The sequence below is a fragment of the Crocuta crocuta genome, unplaced genomic scaffold, assembly GCF_008692635.1.
Source record: "Crocuta crocuta isolate KB4526 unplaced genomic scaffold, BGI_CrCroc_1.0 scaffold733, whole genome shotgun sequence".
NCBI classification, from domain to species: Eukaryota; Metazoa; Chordata; class Mammalia; order Carnivora; family Hyaenidae; genus Crocuta; species Crocuta crocuta.
The window spans coordinates 117,136-136,591 of NW_027530993.1; the positions used below are offsets into that span (position 1 = coordinate 117,136).

General features: G+C 42.9%; 1 protein-coding gene across 4 annotated transcripts in view; it reads right to left on the reverse strand.

The window, feature by feature from the left end:
• Nucleotides 1–18,370, reverse strand: part of FMO5 (flavin containing dimethylaniline monoxygenase 5) — a 36,073-nt gene extending 17,703 nt beyond the window's left edge. The window contains exons 1-3 of one of the 4 annotated variants that reach the window (XM_077770514.1): nt 18,300–18,370; nt 17,332–17,504; nt 1,393–1,581 (exon numbers count right to left, since the gene is read on the reverse strand). In XM_077770514.1, coding sequence (XP_077626640.1) covers nt 1,393–1,581; nt 17,332–17,466 — 324 coding nt within the window. In that variant the 5' untranslated portion in view covers nt 17,467–17,504; nt 18,300–18,370. The other 3 variants (XM_077770512.1, XM_077770511.1, XM_077770513.1) reach the window with 3 other exon arrangements.
• Nucleotides 18,371–19,456: the final 1,086 nt, after the last annotated feature.

The following is a 19,456-nucleotide window of genomic DNA, read 5'->3' on the forward strand; positions in this document are numbered from 1 at the left end:
TAGACTATTAAATCACTGATTTCTCTTTCTTTTCTTTTCTTTTTTTTTTTGTCTTTGTACCTCCACTGTTTAATATGGTAACAAATCTGTTCAATGTGTTTAAACAAGTGAAGGGAAGTCCACAGACTTACTTTGGAAGTTGTCACTGGATATTACCACTTTATTATCATTGTTAAACAGAAAAAGCCATGATTTAGCAGAATAATTAGAAGGTAGAAGGGAGGTGAGGGTGGAGAATTGGATGAAGGTGGGCAGGAGGGACAAAATTCCAGTTCTAAATAAATACTGGGGATATAATGTACAACGTGATGACTATAGATGACACTGCTGTATGTATATTTGAACGTTGTTAAGAAAGTAGATCCAAATAGTTCTCATCACAGGAGGAAAAAAAGGTAGAAGATTTAGGCCTTTTGCCAGTTGTCAGAATATCTGCTTTGTTGTTGTTTTGCCATGGTTAAACATGATAGAAAAATCATGGACGACTGAACAGTAAGGAACCATTGGAGTGATCTAGTACAACCATCTTGTTTTCCAAACAAGAACATTTTTACGAACAAGGGACATCAAAGTTGAGGAACTTACTTGCCTGTTGTCACAAGTTGATTAGTGGTAGAGCAAAGACTAGAACTCAAGTTTTTGTTCCCCATTTCAGTGTTCTTTCCTTTACACCAGAGTTAACTTCTTGGCTTCCTCAGTAACCTCCCAACAACTGCTTCACTGGGTTGTTGTGCTGACAACAAACTAATGCATTGGCAAGTACTTCAGAAAGTATAAGAGGCTAAGCAGTAGCAGATAAATTGTGATGGACTGAGAAGATTTTAAGTTCCCATATCTGTCAGTTCCCCTTGCTAACTGGGAACACATTTCCCCTCATTTGTTTTATTGCAATCAAATAGGATAAAATGAAGGAATGGAAACATTCTGGCAGGTGGCTTCCCAGATCTGCAGCCCAAAATATATAGAAAAAGGACCTTTCCATAGAAAGGCACAGAGAAGACATAAGAATAGAGTCTTTGTCTGGATAGGATAGATATATGCGCATATTAAGCCAGTCTTTACTTGTTTTTTGTTGTTTTTTTTTAATGTTTTATTTATTTCTGAGAGAGAGAGAGAGAGACAGCGTGAGCAGGGGAGGGTCAGAGAGAGAAGGAGACACAGAATCGGAAACAGGCTCCAGGCTCTGAGCTAGCTGTCAGCACAGAGCCTGACACGGGGCTCAAACCCACGAACTGTGAGATCATGACCTGAGCCGAAGTCGGACACTCAAACGACTGTGCCACCCAGGCACCCCAAGCCAGTTTTTACTTGTAAACATTGGTAAATGAAATCACATTATTCATTTATTTGACAAACAACTTCAAACACAAAGACACTCATAAAATTCCCTACCTTCAATCGAATATATTTTAGAAGATCAAATTCTTTGGCATACATCCTGAAATACTCCAGGACCTTGGAGTTGTGCATGAAGTTAGGATAATGATCTGGGATGAGATAGTCACTGAAGCACATCATCTCCTTAGATGTGTTGATGATCACTGATTTGTAAATACTGGCCCGTCCTTCCTCAGGATTTTCCTACAGTACAGAAGAAGCATTCTTAGCAACTTGAGAATTAACTTCATGGTTTATAAACAGTCACTAAACATTTGAAAAAAAGTTTTCTGAAGGAAATCCCAAGGAAAAAAAGTTGTACAGACACATACACCTGTCCACGTCTCCCAGTATTTCTGCCCTTGCATAGTCTTTTTCCCTTGAATCTGAGTGGTCTTTATGACTTGCTTTTGACCAACAGCATGAAGTTGGAATGATATCCAATAGCTTCCAAAATGGTCCTAAGGAGTCTTGCAGCTTTTGCCCTCTGTCCCTTAGAAACCTTGATCTGATGGGAGTCAGTAGTTATGTTAGAAGTCCATAGGGTGCCTGGGTGGCTCAGTCGATTAATCATCCGACTTCGGCTCAGGTCATGATCTCATGGCTCATGGGTTTGAGCCCCGTGTCAGGCTCTGTGCTGACAGCTAGCTCAGAGCCTGGAGGCTGTCATCAGATTCTGTGTCTCCCTCTCTCTCTCTGACCCTCACCTGCTTGCGCAGTTTTTCTCTGACTCTCAAAAATAAATAAAAAACATTAAAAAAAAAAGAAGTCCAACTACCTTACACCACCATTCTGTGAGTAAGCCCAACTCAGCCACGTGAAAAGAATGTTTGAGATACAGAGATGTACAGCTAGCCCTCGGAAATTCCATTTATCCCAGCTGAAGTTCTAAACATGTGAGTGAAGAGACCATAGCAGAAAATGAATTTGGAGACACCTAAATTATAATTTTCTTTTTTTTAATTAAGTTTTAACATTTATTTATATTTGAGAGAGAGAGCATGAGCAGGGGAGGGGCAGAGAGACATGGAGACAGAATCTGAAGCAGGCTCCAGGCTCTAAGCTGTCAGCACAGAGCCTGACGCAGGGCTCGAACCCATGAGCCGTGATATCATGACCTAAGTTGAAGTTGAACACTTGAGCAACTGAGCCACCCAGGTGCCCCTAAACTATAATTTTCAAATCTATGTAGGAACATTGAAAATGGCCTATGATATAATTTTTTAATAAAAAAAGTAATGTTAAAAAATTAAATTCACATTCTCACCACCAAATACATAAAACTATGTATGCATGGGGCAATTGTATACCTATGTTTACCCATGTTTGTATAATTATACATTGTATAACTTCTCTCCTTAGACAGTTCTGAGTATATTTCATTTAGTTTTAAGTCTGTAAAGCCTGAAAATAGGAAAAACAAGTTGATTTACTAAGGAGGTAGTATTTTTTTCTTCTGTTTTTGTGAAATGTTGTTCATACAACACCCATACATGACTTAAAAAAGAACCTTCAGCAAACTAAGAATAGAAAAAATTTCTTTAATTTGATAAAAACAACCTACAAAATACCTCCAGCTAACATCATAACTTAATAGTTAGAAAATGGACTATTTCCCCCCTACAATTGGGAACAAGGGAAAGATGTCCTCTCTCACCATTCCTGTTCAACACTATACTAGAAATCCTAGCTGATGCAATAAGACAGGAAAAGGAAATCATGACTGTGCCAGATTGCACAAACAGTGCAAGAGGGATCCCCTTTCTCCACATCTTCATCAACACCTGTTGTTTCTTGTGTTGTTGATTTTAGCCATTCTGACAGGTGTGAGGTGATATCTCGTGTAGTTTTGATTTGTATTACCCTGATGATGAGTGATGTTGGGCATATTTACATGTGTCTGTTGGCCATCTGTATGTCTTCTTTGGAAAATGTCTACTCATGTCTTCTGCCCATTTTAAAATTGGATTGTTTTTTGGATGTTGAGTTTTATAAATTCTTTATATATTTTGGATACTAACCCTTTATCAGATAGGTCATCTGCAAATATCTTCTCCCATTCTGAAGTTTGCCTTTTAGTTTTCTTGATTGTATCCATTGTTGTGCAGAAGCTTTTTATTTTGATGAGGTCCCCATAGTTTATTTTTGCTTTTGTTTCCCTTGCCTCAGAAGACATATCTAGAAAGAAGCTGCTATGGCTGGTGTCAAAGAGGTTACTGCCCATGCTCTCCTCTAGGATTTTTATGGTTTTATGTCTCACATTTAGGGCTTTCATTCATTTTAGCTTAACGATAACCCACAACCCTCAGACCAACTGGGCTTTCATTCATTTTAAATTTATTTTTGTGTGTGATATAAGAAAGTGGTCCAATTAAATTCATTTGCACATTGCTGCCCAGTTTTCCCAGCACCATTTTTTGAAGAGACTTTTTCCTGTTGGATATTCTTTCCTGCTTTGTCAAAGATTAATTGATCATATAGTTGTAGGTTCCTTTCGGGTTTTTCTGTTTTGTTCTATTGACCCATATGTCTGTTTTTGTGGCAGTACCATACTGTTTGACTCACTATGGCTTTGTAATATAACTTGAAGTCTGGAATTCTTGCTTTTCTTTTTTAAGATTGTTTTAGCTATTTGGGGGAAATAGTATGGAGGTTCCAATAAAGGTAAAAATAGAACTACCCTATGATACAGCAATTGCACTACTGGCACTTACCCAAAGAATACAAAAATACTAATTCAAAGGGATACATGCACCCCAATGTTTACGGCAACATTATCTACAATAGCCAAACTATGGAAATAGCCCAAGTGTCCATAGACAGCTGAATGGATAAAGAAGGCGTGGTATGGATGTGTGGAATAATACTCAACCAGAAAAAGAATGAAATCTTGCCATTTCCAACAACGTGGATATAGTTAGGGAGTATTATACTAAGTCATAATGAAAGAACAGAAAGACAAATACCATATGATTTAACTCATGTGGAATTTAAGAAACAAAACAAACAATCAAAGCGAAAAAAGAGGGAAGCAAACCAAGAAACAGATTTTAACTACAGAGAACAAACTGATGGTTACCAGAGGAAAGGTGGGTAGGGAGATGGGTTAAATAGGTGATGGGGATTAAGGAGGGCACTTGTGATGAGCAATGGGTGTTTTATGGAAGTGTTGAATCATTACATTGTACACCTGAAAGTAATATCACATTGTATGTTAACTAACTGGAATTTAAATAAAAACTTAATAAATACACAAACTAATAAAGTGTATTAAAACCAAAAAAAATGAAAGGAAATAAAAGTATACAGATTGGGATGAAGAAATAAAACTATTTTTATCCATAGGTGACATCACTGTTTATGTAGAAAATCCCAAAGAATTAAAAAAGAAAAAAAAACCCACAACAAACTGGAACTAATAAGCAAGATATAGCAGGGTTGGAGGATACAAGGGTAATATACAAAGCTAATTACTTTTCTATATACCAGAAATGAAACATTAGCTTTAAAAAATACCATTTACAATTGGACCCACAAAATTAAATACTTAGGGATAAATCTAATGAAGTATGTGCAGGACTTATATGTACAGGACTTCTTATGTGCAGAAACTATAAAACACAGATGAAAACAATCAAAGATCTAAATAAATAGAAAGATCTTCTGTGCTTATAGATTGAAGGACTCAACATTGTTAAGATATCAGTTCTTCTCAACGTGATCTGTAGGTTCAGTGCAATCCCAACCAACATCCCAGCAAGCTATTTTGTAGACATTGACAACTTGATCCTAAAGTTTATATTGAAAGGCAAAAGACCTAGAAAAGCCAACTTTGTTCTTAAGTGTGGACTGTGCATAGTGACTTTCTTTCAAAGAGTATAGTATGGGAAAAAGTATATAGTATGGCAAGGGAGAAAAAATGACGAGGGGCTTTACAGTGGCAAAACCTGACAAACACTGGGTCATCAAGGTTAACACCCACAGTGGTAAGTCATACTGATAGCACGCACTACTGATATGATATGAGAAGAATGGGACTTTACATCTATGGTCGTCTTCTCCCAAATGCATAGCCCCAGTCTAACCATGATAAAAACATCAGACAAATCCCGGCAGAGGAACATTCTAGAAAATAACCAATAATCCTCCAAACTGTCAAGGTCATCAAAACAAGGGAAGTCTGATGGGGCACCTAGGTGACTCAGTGGGTTAAGCCTCCGACTCAGGCTTAGGTCATGCTGTCGTGGTTTGTGAGTTCAAGTCTGGCGTAGGGCTCTTTGCTAACAGTGAGGAGCCTGCTTGAGATTCCCTCTCTCCCTCTCTCTGTGTTCCTCCCCTGCTGGCGTGAACGCATGTGCACCCACTCTCTCTCTCTCTCTGTCTTTCAAAATAGATACATAAACATTTAAAAAAAAAAAGGTGCAATGTCATCTTCATTTATCATCTGGGAAAGCTGGGGTAAAAACTCTAGGCAATAGGTCTTCACATCAATTGCAATGAGAAATAAGTAGTAGAGAGCTTTATTGGGACCACAGGCCAATAAAAGAAGAATCTCTGGATGGACTGACATCTGTATTTGTTAAAGTTTCCCAGGTAACTCTTGAAAGCAGAGCCACTGCAGACCACCAGTGCTCTATACCCTCTTTGAAGTGTTTCTGTATTCATTCGTCTTTTTTGTGTGTGTGTGTGGGAAAGAGTTAATAAATTTAAGAATTATTTATTTATTTTTTTAATGTTTATTTTTGAGAGAGAGAGAGAGAACACAAGCGATGGAGGGACAGAGACAGAGGGAGACACAGAATCCAGGACAGGCTCCTGGCTCTGAGTTCTCAGCGCAGAACCCCACACAGGGCTTGAACTTACAGACTGTGAGATCATGACCTGAGCTGACGTTGGATGCATAACTGACTGAGCCACCCAGGCATCCCTATAATTATTTTTTTAATATTTATTTATTTTTGAGAGAGAGAGAAAGAGACAGAGCTCAAGTAGGGTGGGGCAGAGAAAGAGGTAGACATAGAATCTGAAGCAGGCTCCAGGCTCTGAGCTGTCAGCACAGCTAACATGGGGGTCAAACTCACAAGCCTTGAGATCATGACCTGAGCTGAAGTCAGAGGCTTAACTGAGCCAACCAGGTCCCCCTAAGAATTTTTTAAAAGCTATTTGTATAAGGTTATTTATTACTTAACTTTATATTTTAGGGGTACCTGGGTGGCTCAGTCAGGTAAGCACCCAACTCTTGATTTCAGCTAGGGTCATGATCTCACAGTTCATGGGATTGAGCCCTGCATACAGCTATGCACTAACAGCATGGAGCCTATTTGAGATTCTCTCTCTCTCTCTTTCTGCCCTTTCCCTGCTTGTGCTGTCTCTCAAAAAGCAATAGGGTGGCTCAATTGGTTGAATGACTTTACTCCAGTCATGTTCTCACAGTTCGTGGGTTTGAGCCCCACGTCTGGCTTTGTGCTGACAGCATGGAGCCTGCTTGGGATTCTCTGTCTTCCTCTCTCTCTGCCCCTCCCTCTCTCTCTCTCTCTCTCAAACATAAAAAAATTAAAAATAAAGATTTTAAAAAGTTTTTATATTTTAAATTAACATTTATCAAATATGCCACATTTTACATTATACTGTACACACATGGTATCTTTCTTTATATTACATATACTCTGTTTTTTAAGATTTTATTTTTAACTAATCTCTACACCCAATGTGGGGCTCAAACTTACAACCCTGAGATCAAGAGTCACATGCTCAACCAACTGAGCCGGCCAGGCACCCCTACACATGCTGTTTAGAACTTTATAGCTGGAAATGTAGTTCTCAGAGCAGCATTGACATAAACCAGGGGTTTATCAGACATGCAGAATCTTTGAAGGGGCACATGCACCCCAATGTTTATAGCAGCAGTATCAAAGATAGCCAAATTATGGAAAGAACCCAAATGTCCATCGACTGATAAACGGATAAAGATGTGGTATATATGTGCAGTGGAATGTTACTCAGTCATCAAAAAGAATGAAATTTTGCCATTTGCAATGACATGGATGGAGCTAGAGTGTATTATGCTAAGCAAAATTAGTCACAGAAAGACAAATATCATATGATTTCACTCATATGTGGAATTTAAGAAAGAAAATGATGAACATGGGGAAGGGAAGGAAAAATGAAATAAGATATAAAAACAGAGAGGGAAGCAAATCATAAGAGATTCTTAAACTACAGAGAAGAAAGTGTGGGTAGCTGGAGTGTGGGGAATAAGCTTAGGAATTCCCTGAGCCTACACTGATGGGTTAACAAGGCATAAAGAATTAGAAAGCCATAGGATGTTCACACCAAGTTTGAGTAAACAAGATTAGGTGAACAGGTATTGAGAGGGCGGGGCCAAGGCCCCCAGGATAGAGGAGGGGGCGGGGCCAAGGCCCCAATACAAAGGTATACGAGGTAAACAAGATTAGATACTCAGGGCAAAAATGCCTCCCAATTTAGTACTATAGCAGAAAGCAGCTTTCATAGTAAGAAAGGACCAAATTAGGTAAACAGGTAAGTAGGGCCACTGCAGTGAAGCTGCCCCTAGCGGAGCTGATTAGCAAAAGAAAGGTGTCTTGTCGATCCTGAGGTTGCATGCTCTATCTATCTTATCTCCCAGGATGGCTAAGATAAACAGACAGGGCGCCTCATGCCTGCAGTTAACAACCATCTGCCTGGCGCCAGGATTTTTTTCTATATTGACCTAAACCCCTAACACTGTATGCCTTCAGAGCCCCCTTTCCCTCACGCCCATGAGTTAATGTTCACAGATTCATTGTCTTTTGGTGTAGGTCCATCACATTTGTAAGCCTTCTTATCTTAATAAATACAAAGCAAGGACCCTTATTCAGAGCTCTTGTCTTCTCCAGGACATTAGCCATCTCTCACATTTTAATCCTGAGTCCTGCTTTCTTGCTGGACAACAGAGAACTCTAGACTCAGAGTCTACGACATTGGAGGGGAGATGGGTGGGGGATGGGCTAAATGGGTGAGGGGTATTAGGGAGGGCACTTGTTGTGATGAGCACTGGGTGTTATATGTAAGTGATGAATCACTAAATTCTACCCCTGGAACCAGTACTACACTCTATGTTAAATAACTTGAATCTAAATAAAATCTTGGAAGAAAAAATTGGAAAAATAAATGCAGAATTTTGGCAGCACTCCAGATTAATGAATCAGATTGTATTTTGGCAAAATCTCCAGTGATTCATATGCACATTAAAGTTTGAGCACTGCTTTGGTATGCTTTAAAGATTTAGACAATTCAGATTGACTGAAGAATCTTAGAAAAGTATTTTCCAGCAGTAAGTATGATTTAAATCCTCAGCATTCATAAGGGTTTGTCACTTTAAAGCTTTTTCACTCCTAAAGTAATATTAAAGTGTGAAAAATCAAAGAGATACATCTTACATTAGCACCTACTTCCCACCATCAGTCTGATCTAATGTTGATGAGGAGCCCAAGAAATGACTTAAATGAAAGTCTTGAGAACTTATAAGAAATTATTAGTAGAAAGTATTCAGCAAAAACAGGAAGGAGGCAAGTGGAGAGTGAATCCTACTCCTGTTTCACAGGTAGAATGGAGACAGAGGAAAAGTGGTAGGAGAATGTAACTGATGGTGTCTGAGAAGAAAAATCTGTATTCTGCATCTCTGAGACCTGTCACAAGAAAAGAAAATGGCAGCCGTGAGTCCCCAGTGTCTTCCTGGACATCTGGCAACAATGGTGGAATTCCAAAGTGCTTGGGAGGAGCCTATGTGTGAAAGCCCCGATGAATTACAGAAAGGTTAGGGAGGTGGAAGAGAGCAAGGCTCCAAATAACAAGCAAGAGAGTGGTAGAGAAGCAGATCTCAGAGGAAACTCTTGGGAAAACAGTATTGGCATGTAAAAGATGTTTAATTCAAAATTAATGGATATTTATAATACCTCAGGATCCACAACTATGTAACTGTGGGATACATGAGAATGAAGGTCTTTCTTTCCACAGCATTCTTTGCTTAATTTATTTTGAGAGAGAGAGAGGGTGAGAGCGCTCATGAGCAGGGTGGGGACAGAGAGAGAGGGAGACAGAAAATCCCAAGCTGCTCTGTGCAATCAAGCACAGAGCCTGATATGGGGCTCGAACCCACAAACAGATCACAACCCGAGCCAAAATCAGCCAGATGCTGAACTGACTGAGCCACCCAGGAGTCCCCCCACAAGCATTCTAAGCAGACAGTCAAGACATTTTGCTTCTCAAGGATTTATTATTTTTTAATGTTTATTTATTTTTAAATGTTTTTATTTATTTCTGAGAGAGAGAGAGTGAGCAGGAGTGGGTCAGAGAGAGAGAGGGAGACACAGAATCTGAAGCAGGCTCCAGGCTGAGCTCGCTGTCAGCAGAGCCCGACGTGGGGCTTGAACCCACGAACTGTGAGATCATGACCTGAGCAGAAGTTGGACGTTCAACTGACTGAGCCACCCAGGTGCCCCTAATGTTTATTTTTGAGAGAGAAAGAGACAGTGTGAGGAGGGGAGAGAAAGGGAGACACAGAATCCAAAACAGACTCCAGTCTCTCAGCTGTCAGAACAGAGCCCAACACGAGGCTCACAAGAACTCACAAACTGCGAGATCATGACCTGAGCCAAAGTCGGAGGCTCAACTGACTGAGCCACCCAGCCACCCCACGGATTTATTTATAAACCATAAATATATTTGACACTTAACAAGTGCTCAAGGAAGCAAAACCCGATGCAGGACTTGAAGTCACGATCTTTGAGATGGTGACCTGAACCAAAGTCAGATGTTTAACCAACTGAGTCACCCAGGTGCCCCATCAAGTTAAGTTTTTAACAGAGAATAAGTTCAAACCACTTTGAAATTAAAATCCAGAAACCTGACAATCAGGTAGACTGGGGACCTGAAATGATTTCATGCCTGATCAGTCATTGCCAAACCTGGCTAAGATGCTTACGAAAGACACCAGATGCTTGGGCCCAACTCCAGGGCCACTGAATAATAATGATAATAATAATAATAATAGGGGCACCTGGGTGGCTCAGCCATATAAACATCCAACTCTTGATTGTTTTCTCTTAGTAGGTACAGACACAGGATTTGAACCCAGGCTGCACTCTTAACCTCTATGCTATATTTTGGCTGGATTTCAAAAGTATGACTTTCTATTAATTACCAAACACTAATTAACAGCCTTTTCAGCTTGTGCCCAAGACTAAAGCATGGGAGTTCTGCCAAGGAGTATTCACTCTAGGTCTGAGTAAGGACTATTGTCAAATAGAGTTTGTTTCCCAAGAGAGTCAAGATGCAAAAGGACTGTAGTGTCAGTCAGTTAAGGGGGCTATAAAGCTATTTTTAAGCAGTTGGTCAACATTGTGTTCTTTTATGAAATCTGAAACACATCTGGACACCTTAATACCATTCACTGGTTTAGAAGTGATTTTATTTTATTTTGTTTTTTAAATTTTTTAATGTTTACTTATTTTTGAGAGAGAGAACAGAGTGTGAGTGGGGGAGGGGCAGGAGACTCAGTATCTGAAGCAGGCTCCAGGCCCTGAGCTGTCAGCACAGAGCCTGATGAAGGCTCAAACCCATGAACCGCGAGGTCATGACCTGAAATGAAGCTGGATGCTTAACCAACTGAGACACCCAGGGGCCCCTAGAAAGTGATTTTAAAAGCAAACCCAATGAATGCATGCCACTTTGAAGATCAGTAAAGGAGGTTGATATTCTTTGGCATATAATTAGCTTAACTATCATTTAAGTAGATGATACCTAAACTCAGCAACAAGTTGTAGGGCTGGATGCACATATTAATAACAACTTTAAAACTCAATATATGCAAGGATAGGAAATCCCAGGTGCAGGAGCCCTCTGTCCTCTTCTGAAGATAGGCCTTTGAACTACCAGTTTGATTTTTCAAGTGAAAGAAAAGTGCAAAACAAAAAAGGTAGCTAGATTTTATATTCCATTCAAGGACTAGGATTATTAGAGATTATTCAAATTGAACCAGAGCTGGGGCACATGGGTGGCTCACTAGGTTAAGCATCTGACTTTGGCTCAGGTCATGATCTTACAGTCCGTGAGTTCAAGCCCTGCATCGGGCTCTGTACTGACAGCTCAGAGCCTGGAGTCTGCTTCCATTCTGTGTCTGCCTCTCTCTTTGCCCCTCCCCTGCTTATGCTCTCTCTCTCTCTCTCTGTCAAAAATAAACTAGAAAATCATTAAAAATTTTTAAAATTTAACCAGAACTGAAAGGAGAGGGGAAGGGAAGGGAGTGGAAGGATCATAAAATTAGAGAGGACGGAAAAGGGGATCCCAGGAAGAGTTGTAAGCAGGTATTCCAAAATCACTTACTTATTAATACAGACCAGGAGAACCACCCTAAATTTTCTAACCACTTTACATTTTCTTTTTTCTTTTTTAATGTTTATTTATATTTGAGAAGAAAGAGGGAGAGAGAACGCAGAGGAGGGGAAGAGACAGAGGGAGACACAGAATCTGAAGCAGGCCCCAGGCTCTGAGCTGTCAGCATAGATAGCCCTAGTGGGGCCTGAACTCAAGAACCATGGGATCACGTGAAAAACACTTAACCAACTGAGCCACCCAGAGACTCCACCACTTTACATTTTCTAATATTTGTTATTTTTGTACCCTCCACTCTCACACTGCCCACCCACCAAGGTTGCCCTCTTCCAGATAGCAGCAAAACTCATTAAATGAAAATTCTCTCTGTGCCACTTTCTTAGATATCAGGAAAGGACAAACAAGTGAAACCTGTGTCCTGTTTGGCCGCAGCCTAGGGAAGCAGAACCTGAATAGCACCTGAGACAGCAGCAGCTGAGAAGAGGTCAGCAGGTTGAATTGTAGCAAGTAATCATTGTTAAACCTATCATATATTTCCTGATGAAAGACAAAATATCTTACTGTTGGAGGAGGTCATCAAGAGGACATGATCGGGGCGCCTGGGTGGCTTAGTTGGTTAAACGTCCGACTTTCACTTAGGTCATGATCTCGCGGTTCGTGGGTTCGAGCCCCGCGTCGGGCTCTGTGCTGACTGCCAGCTCAGAGCCTGGAGCCTGTTTCAGTCTGTGACTCCCTCTCTCTCTGACCCTCCCCTGCTTACGCTGTCTCTCTCTCTCTCTCAGAAATAAATAAAAAAACATTAAAAAATTAAAAAAAAAAAAAGAGGACATGATCACTGGTTAACTAACAGGCCAGACTTAGGCGACCGGAGGCTCCTCACCCCTTCTATTTTTGGGAAAATCTCCAATAGAATTCCACCTCTGAGTAAATCAAACAAGTGCTGAGGGGAAAGATCAACTGGGAACCAGTAAGCCTGTTATTCCTGCAGACTGAAACGTTCGCAACAATATAAATTGCGTGTGGGGCATAAGGAAGTCGAGGAAGCAATCCAAAACTGCACTAAGTGACCACAGTGCTTTCAACAGCCCAACATTGCCAGTGAGAGTCAGATGGCTCATGGTGGGTGATGACACACTACCTAGAATTGAACAAGGTAGTGCCTCCCCATCCAGACAGCTGTGCCCACCGTTGCCACCATCTTAGATACCTTGGCCAGAGTCCTAGGAGTGCACTGCACTGTGCTGTACTTAGCAAATGCCTTATTTCAGTATACCCCTGACCGCTGAGTCACAAGACCAATTTGTAGTTACATAGGAGAGGCAACAATGGGCCTTCGAAGTGCTTCTCCAAGGTTACCTGCACAGCCCTACCATAGGTCATGGGATGGTAGCCTGAGACCTGCCCTGTTCTCTTTCTCCATATCACTAAAATGGGCCCATTACATGGATAATATAATGTCAAGGCCAAGGCATCACTGTAAAGTTTTGGGGAGTTGTCTGGGCAGATAAGATTTCTGATGTCCCAGATAGGTGCAAGACTCCAATCCCTAAGAATGGAAATAAAATGCCAACCTTTGTAGGGATGTGGAGGCTTTGGAGGACTTTTACTCCCCAGCTGATACAGTGTCCCCTTACCTTACATCACCCAGTAAAGAACAGTAAGATCCCCTCAACTGGGGATCAGAGCAGTAAGGCACCTTTGAAAGGCCAAAACACTAGAAAGCAGGTTAGTTCTGAGCATCGCTCAAGCAAGACTGACATTTGAATTAGATGGGTCTGTGACTCTGGAATATGTGAGAGAAGGGGAGAGTTCTCCCAGGATTTTGGTCTCAGCTCTGGAAGAAGGCAAAACCCAGACATACCATCATAGAGCAACAGCTTCTATCAGGTTACAAAGGTCCCCTTCAGGGTAAGCCTCTCACTAAGGAACAGTGCATTGTGGTAAGAACTTCCCTGCCTCTCAAGGGTTGGGCTGAGAACACGTTCCATTGACCCACCTCTCCCACGGCTCAAACTCCCACTGTGATTAAGTGGCATGCCTATGTGCAGCAGAGGAGCACGCTGTCCACCAGCCTACTAGAAATGCAGGTGCAGCTAAGATCTGTGGAGGAATAGATCCTCTGGATGCCCCTGCCCTATACCTGTTGTGTCCCTGTAGCCTGTGGAGAGGTAGTGGGGAAACTGTGGCTGACACCTGTATACACAGATGGGTCCAATGAGGCAATCCCTCTGTGAGGACTGCAGTCACTACTCAGCCTGACAATGACACCATCTGGATGGAAACAGGAACAAGGAGTAAAGTACAGCAGCCAGTGGGCTGAACTCTGCACAGCTTGGCTGGTGATCAGTCACTCAGAAGATCTGGCTGTTAATTCCTTGTTAACCCTTTGCACTGTCACTTGGGCTGTTTTAACAGGATGAAACCCATGGCTTGGATATTGGGAAGCTGAGGGGTGGATGATCATGCATAAGGCTTTGTGGGGATCAGGATATGTAGAAAGACGTTTGGATCTACCTACAAGAGCCTGAGGTAACTCACTGTTTTCCACATCCCTGCTTATAATGCACTGACACCCCTGGCAATCAGGAAGCTGATAACCTAGCCTGTATTGCCCTGGGACTAAAGTGACTCGTGTCTTGTGTGTTCTAAACAACCCCAAAGGCAAATACCAAAGGAATCTTGAGTCACCCCCCAGCGTTCTCAACCAGGGTGGGACTGGCAAATTGATTATATTGTCTCTGTCCCTTCAGATTATAGAAACTGAGTATCAAGTATGGATACCCTCAGCAATAGATGTGATGGGGGGGTCCCAATTTAAAAGTCATGATGTACAAGACTGGCCAAAGTCATGACAGTGAGGGGCACCTGTATGGCTCAGTCAGGTAAGCACCTGACTCTTGATTTCAGCTCAGGCCATCATCTCATGGTCCGGGAGATCGAGCCCCACATCGGGCTCTGTGCTGACAGCATAGAGCCTGCTTGGGATTCTCTCTCCCTCTCTCTCTGCACCCTCTCTCAAAATAAATACACTTTTTTTTTTTTTAAAGTCATGACAGTAAATGGAGATTCCTGGTCCCAAGCAGCGGGGTTGGTAGAAAGGAATAATGGAGTATTAAAGGAGTGGATGACGTTGCTAACAGGTGAAACTACCTCAGCCAAGTAGACTAAAGTATTGTGCCAGCCCTTAACACATTTGCAGGATCAACCAGTAAGGTCTCTTGCCCCAGCTCTTACCAAGGATCAGCATGCTAGGTTGCTGAAAACACCAAACCCGATCATGCCTGGGAAAGGCATCATCTACTGGAATTTGCGATGGAAAGGTCTGCTGGGATGGGTGGGTTACTTTGCACTCCTGGATGAGGAGGAACTAGTCAGTCTCCTCTCAGAGTCCATTGTCCTGCTATACGCTTAACCCATATAGTATGTTGGTGAAACATACTATACCTCCAATGGAATAGGTACCCTTAAGAGGCAGGGACCTGCTCTGGCATAACCCACCCCTAGTCCATTTCCCGCCTGACAGTGCTGCCTCCCTTGGCCAACATGGATGGTATACATGACCTGGTCGGAGTTCTAAAACTGCAGCCACACTAACATCTAAAGATCAGGACTTCATATTCTTGTAGCAGGGAAACACCTACCCATACACGTTCCTACTGAATATCTGCTTGACCTTAGCCTCCACCTCTCCTTTGGTGTCCAGTTACAGGATGGGCACCTGATGGAAATACCTTTCTACAGTGGGCCCACTCCTGTGTGCAACAAAGAAGTCAATCCAACTGATGGGTATGTGGACAGCTGCCCACATTGCCATGATGGGTATTGCCCCTCCAGGAAAGGGACGGAGAGGTCCTAACGCCGTACATTAAGGAAGGACAAGCCATGACTAGCACTCTTGATTCATCTGATGTTATCAGCACTAACCTAGAAACCTGGCCGGTGGCATACACATCAGTAGCACTGGGCATAGGCCTTCTTTTTCTATCAATGGAACTACAGAGTTCAATAGGCAGCCTATTAAACTGCTGACTGGACGGGTCCTAGAAATACCACCATTGAGCCATATCTGGGATGAGTTTATGGACATTTGAACACCCAGGCACCTCTTTACTGGGAAGAGAAAAGTCATTCTAAACAGAACCAACCCAGCTGTAACAGGAATATGAGATGGACATCCCTGGAACAGTGTGATCATCCTGTTGTATGAAGGGAAAGTGATTGGCTTGGCATTAACTGGTCACACTGCCCACGTGTTTATTGGGCAGCACCCAAAGGGGCTCAGTGGTGTTGTGGCACAAATTTTTGGCCATGGCTCCCACCGGGGTGGCTGGACCACTGCACCCTAGGTTTTCCCTCGCACAGGGGAGAATCCCCCCTCCACCATGGTAACAATCATTGCCAATTTCCCCTTCCTCAAGACTAGATGGGCATGCTGTGTCTTTCACGGACATGGATTATTTGGCTGTGGCTGCTTGTCTTTGTTTCCTCCGCTGGTTTGGTGTGGTGGATGTTATAGCACATATAGATGCCCTTACTAAATTCACCAACAAATGATAACCAACAAAACTTGTCCTTACCAAACCCTGAAATATCTCTAGTGAGAAAAGCTCTCCTCCAAAATAGAATAGCTTCCGGCATTATTTTCGCCTCAAAAGGAGGCACCTGTGCCAATATCCGAACAGAATGCTGTGTGTTCCTACCTGATGAGTCTGCTACTGTATCACCTTTACTAAATCACATGAGAGCACAAGCGGATCCCTGAATGATCTAACCCCCAGCTAAGGAACTTAATAAATCAGTGGTTGGAATCATGGAGCTCTTGGTGGGAAGAAATTATTTTGAGAATCATTATCTTAGTCTTTGTTTTCTTTTGCATGTGCCTCCACTGTTGCTGTGGTATCTGCCCCCCAGTGCAGACAGACACCAAATGAGCTACCTTCCTGATACTCAGACCCCTTGCTGCCTGCCAGGAGACACAATGGAGGAGGGGTTGTGTGACATTGTGAAAGCCTGTCAGGAGAAGTGGCATGTTGGGAGGAGGTCATGGAGAGGATGTGACCACAGGTTGGCCCAGGAACTGGATCCTCAGAGACTTGTTGGAATGTGCATTCTGCTCGCCTTCCTAGTGATGTGCTATTGAGACCACGTGCACGGTACTGAGGAAACCCAGTTAATTCCTCGATATGCTTTTTTTTTTAATGTTTAAATATTTTTGAGAGAGTGTGAGAGAGAGACAGAGACAGAGTATGAGCAGAGAAGGGGCAGAGAGAGAGGGAAACACAGAATCTGAAGCAGGCTGCATGGGGCTCGAATTCATGGACCGCGAGATCATGAACCTGAGCTGAAGTCGGATGCTTAACCAACTGAGTCACCCAGCCCCGCCCTGTTTATTTAAACCTGCCACCTACCAACCTGGAGGGGCCTGCATCTTTTTTGGGTCTCCGTCTGTGCTCAAGTTTTCAGAGTACACCTGGGGAGCTCCTGAGGTTGCAAGCTAACACTCCCACTCCTGCCGGGCCCTTAGCCACAGGGTTCCAGGTATTAAAGAGCCAGGAGACTTACCTGGAACCTCCAAAGCCCTCCGATGTCATCAGTCCTTTCAAAGCAGACGGGCTCCAGGCCTTCTTCCAGGCAGCACTTGATAGAGGAGAGCCCGCTCGCACCTCCCCCAATCACAGCAATTCTTTTCTTGGTCATGGTCTCTAGGTGTCTTCACCAGGCTGGATCAGTGTAATCTGTCCAAAAAATAAAAAGGACAGAAGACAGAAAGCACACATCAGTTCACAAATTTTGAGGAGCAAAGACCTTGCCCTCCACATAAATGCTGAGACAACAGGTACTTTGGGGGAAGGCAGATTCTGCTGTGCCTTTGGCCGTAGGGAATCGCTACGCAAGGGATTTGGGAGCCCCGCGCCTGCAAGACCCAGAGCGAGAGCGAGCCCTGCTGCGGTAGCCCATCTCACCACCTTTTCGGCAGCACCTGGCCGGCCTTTCAGCTGTCATCCAGAGGCTACTCTGCACTTTGGGCTGTTCTCAGAGAGATATAAAGCAACGGAGTGACAACAGCAACAGCCAATGGGGAGGAGCTGTTCCTCTCCACCTTCTTTCAGCCAGAGCCCCGCCGCTCTGCTCGGAGGCACCCACTCCCTGAGGCAGAGAGACTAAGACTATAACGTGGGCCAAACCTGCTTTGGGCAGAAAAAAAATCCTACACCCTTTATTTTTCAGCTGCGGTCGCCCAGACACTCAACTACCCTCCCCAGGGACAGGGTGGCCCTGTGTCTCTATCCCTCCCCGCCCCTCCACATCCACTTTGAACTTCCTGGTATCTGCCTTAAAGTGACAAACTCCTCCTAGGGAAGGGAAACTAGCGACAACCCCAAAGCAAGTCAAAGCTTAAGTGGAGAACATCTACCATTCAGGAGATCTGTTAAAACAGACCCCGGCACCCTCATCCCCCCTGCCACCCACTCTCACCCCACAGAGTGGCTCTTAGTTCCCCCTTGGTGGTAGAAATTTACTTAAAATACCTGTGCACTGAGCTGCCTGCTGGGGTTCAGTGAGAAAGGGATTGCTTCCTATTTAGAGGCGCTTATAGTTGAGCAGAGAAGTCCAAACATAAACAGAGAAATTCAATAAAATAGAAATACTTTTTAAAAGTGGTTTTTCCCTCACGGCTCAGGTCATGATCTCACAGCTTGCTAGTGAGGTCCAGCCCCGGATGAGCACATCACGCTCTGTGCTGACAGCTCAGAGCCTGGAGCCTGCTTTGGATTCTGTGTCTCCCACGCTCTCTGCCCCTCCCGCGCTCATACTCTGTCTCTGTTTCTCAAAAATAAACAAACATTTAAAAAAATAAAATAAAGGAAAACAGAACTTAATTTTTTCTAATATTAAATCATGCAGAGGAGGCCAGTGTAAGGGTTGTAGGATTCACACACTGAGAATCACAGCCTGTCCAGCCCAGGAGACTAGTCTGACAAATGTGAGGGGTTGCTGGAGATGTAAGCAGTGGCTGATGCCATCCGCCTGTTTTCCTTCTACTTACTCCCTCAGTCAGCTTGGCTTAAGATGGTTTAATGTCGGGCCGACTGGGTGGCTCAGTAGGTTGAGCGCCTGACTCCAGCTTGGATCTTGATCTCAAGGTTGGTGAGTCTGAGCCCCGCGTAGGGCTCTGTGCTGACAGTTCAGAACCTGGAGCCTGCTTTGGATTCTGTGTCTTCCACTCTCTCTAACCCCTCTCCCACTCAAGCTCGCTCTCTGTCTCTCAAAAATAAATAAACAACAAGATGGTTTGATGTCAATAATGTCAGCCCTGGGTGTTGACTTGCTGGGCTCCCCCAAAACAAATAATTGTCATTTCTCAAGGACTCACCTTGTATGTTTCAAAAAAAAAAACCTGATGGAAATGAACCCATGTAATAATGTCTCAGCAACCCCATGAGGCAAGCACTATCATCACGCCTATTTTCCCATCACTCCAATTTTCCCAGTAAGTGGAAAGGCAAGGATGCAAACCAGGCAGTTTAATGTACAAGTGAGTTATTGATAAATTGGATAATGTTGAATGCACAAGAGATGCCTATGAATAGGAAAACAGTAAATACTTTTACAAACTGCATATTAATCTCTCCTTACTGAATCAGTTTTACAATTTCAGAACGATACAAGAATTGCTTTTAAAACT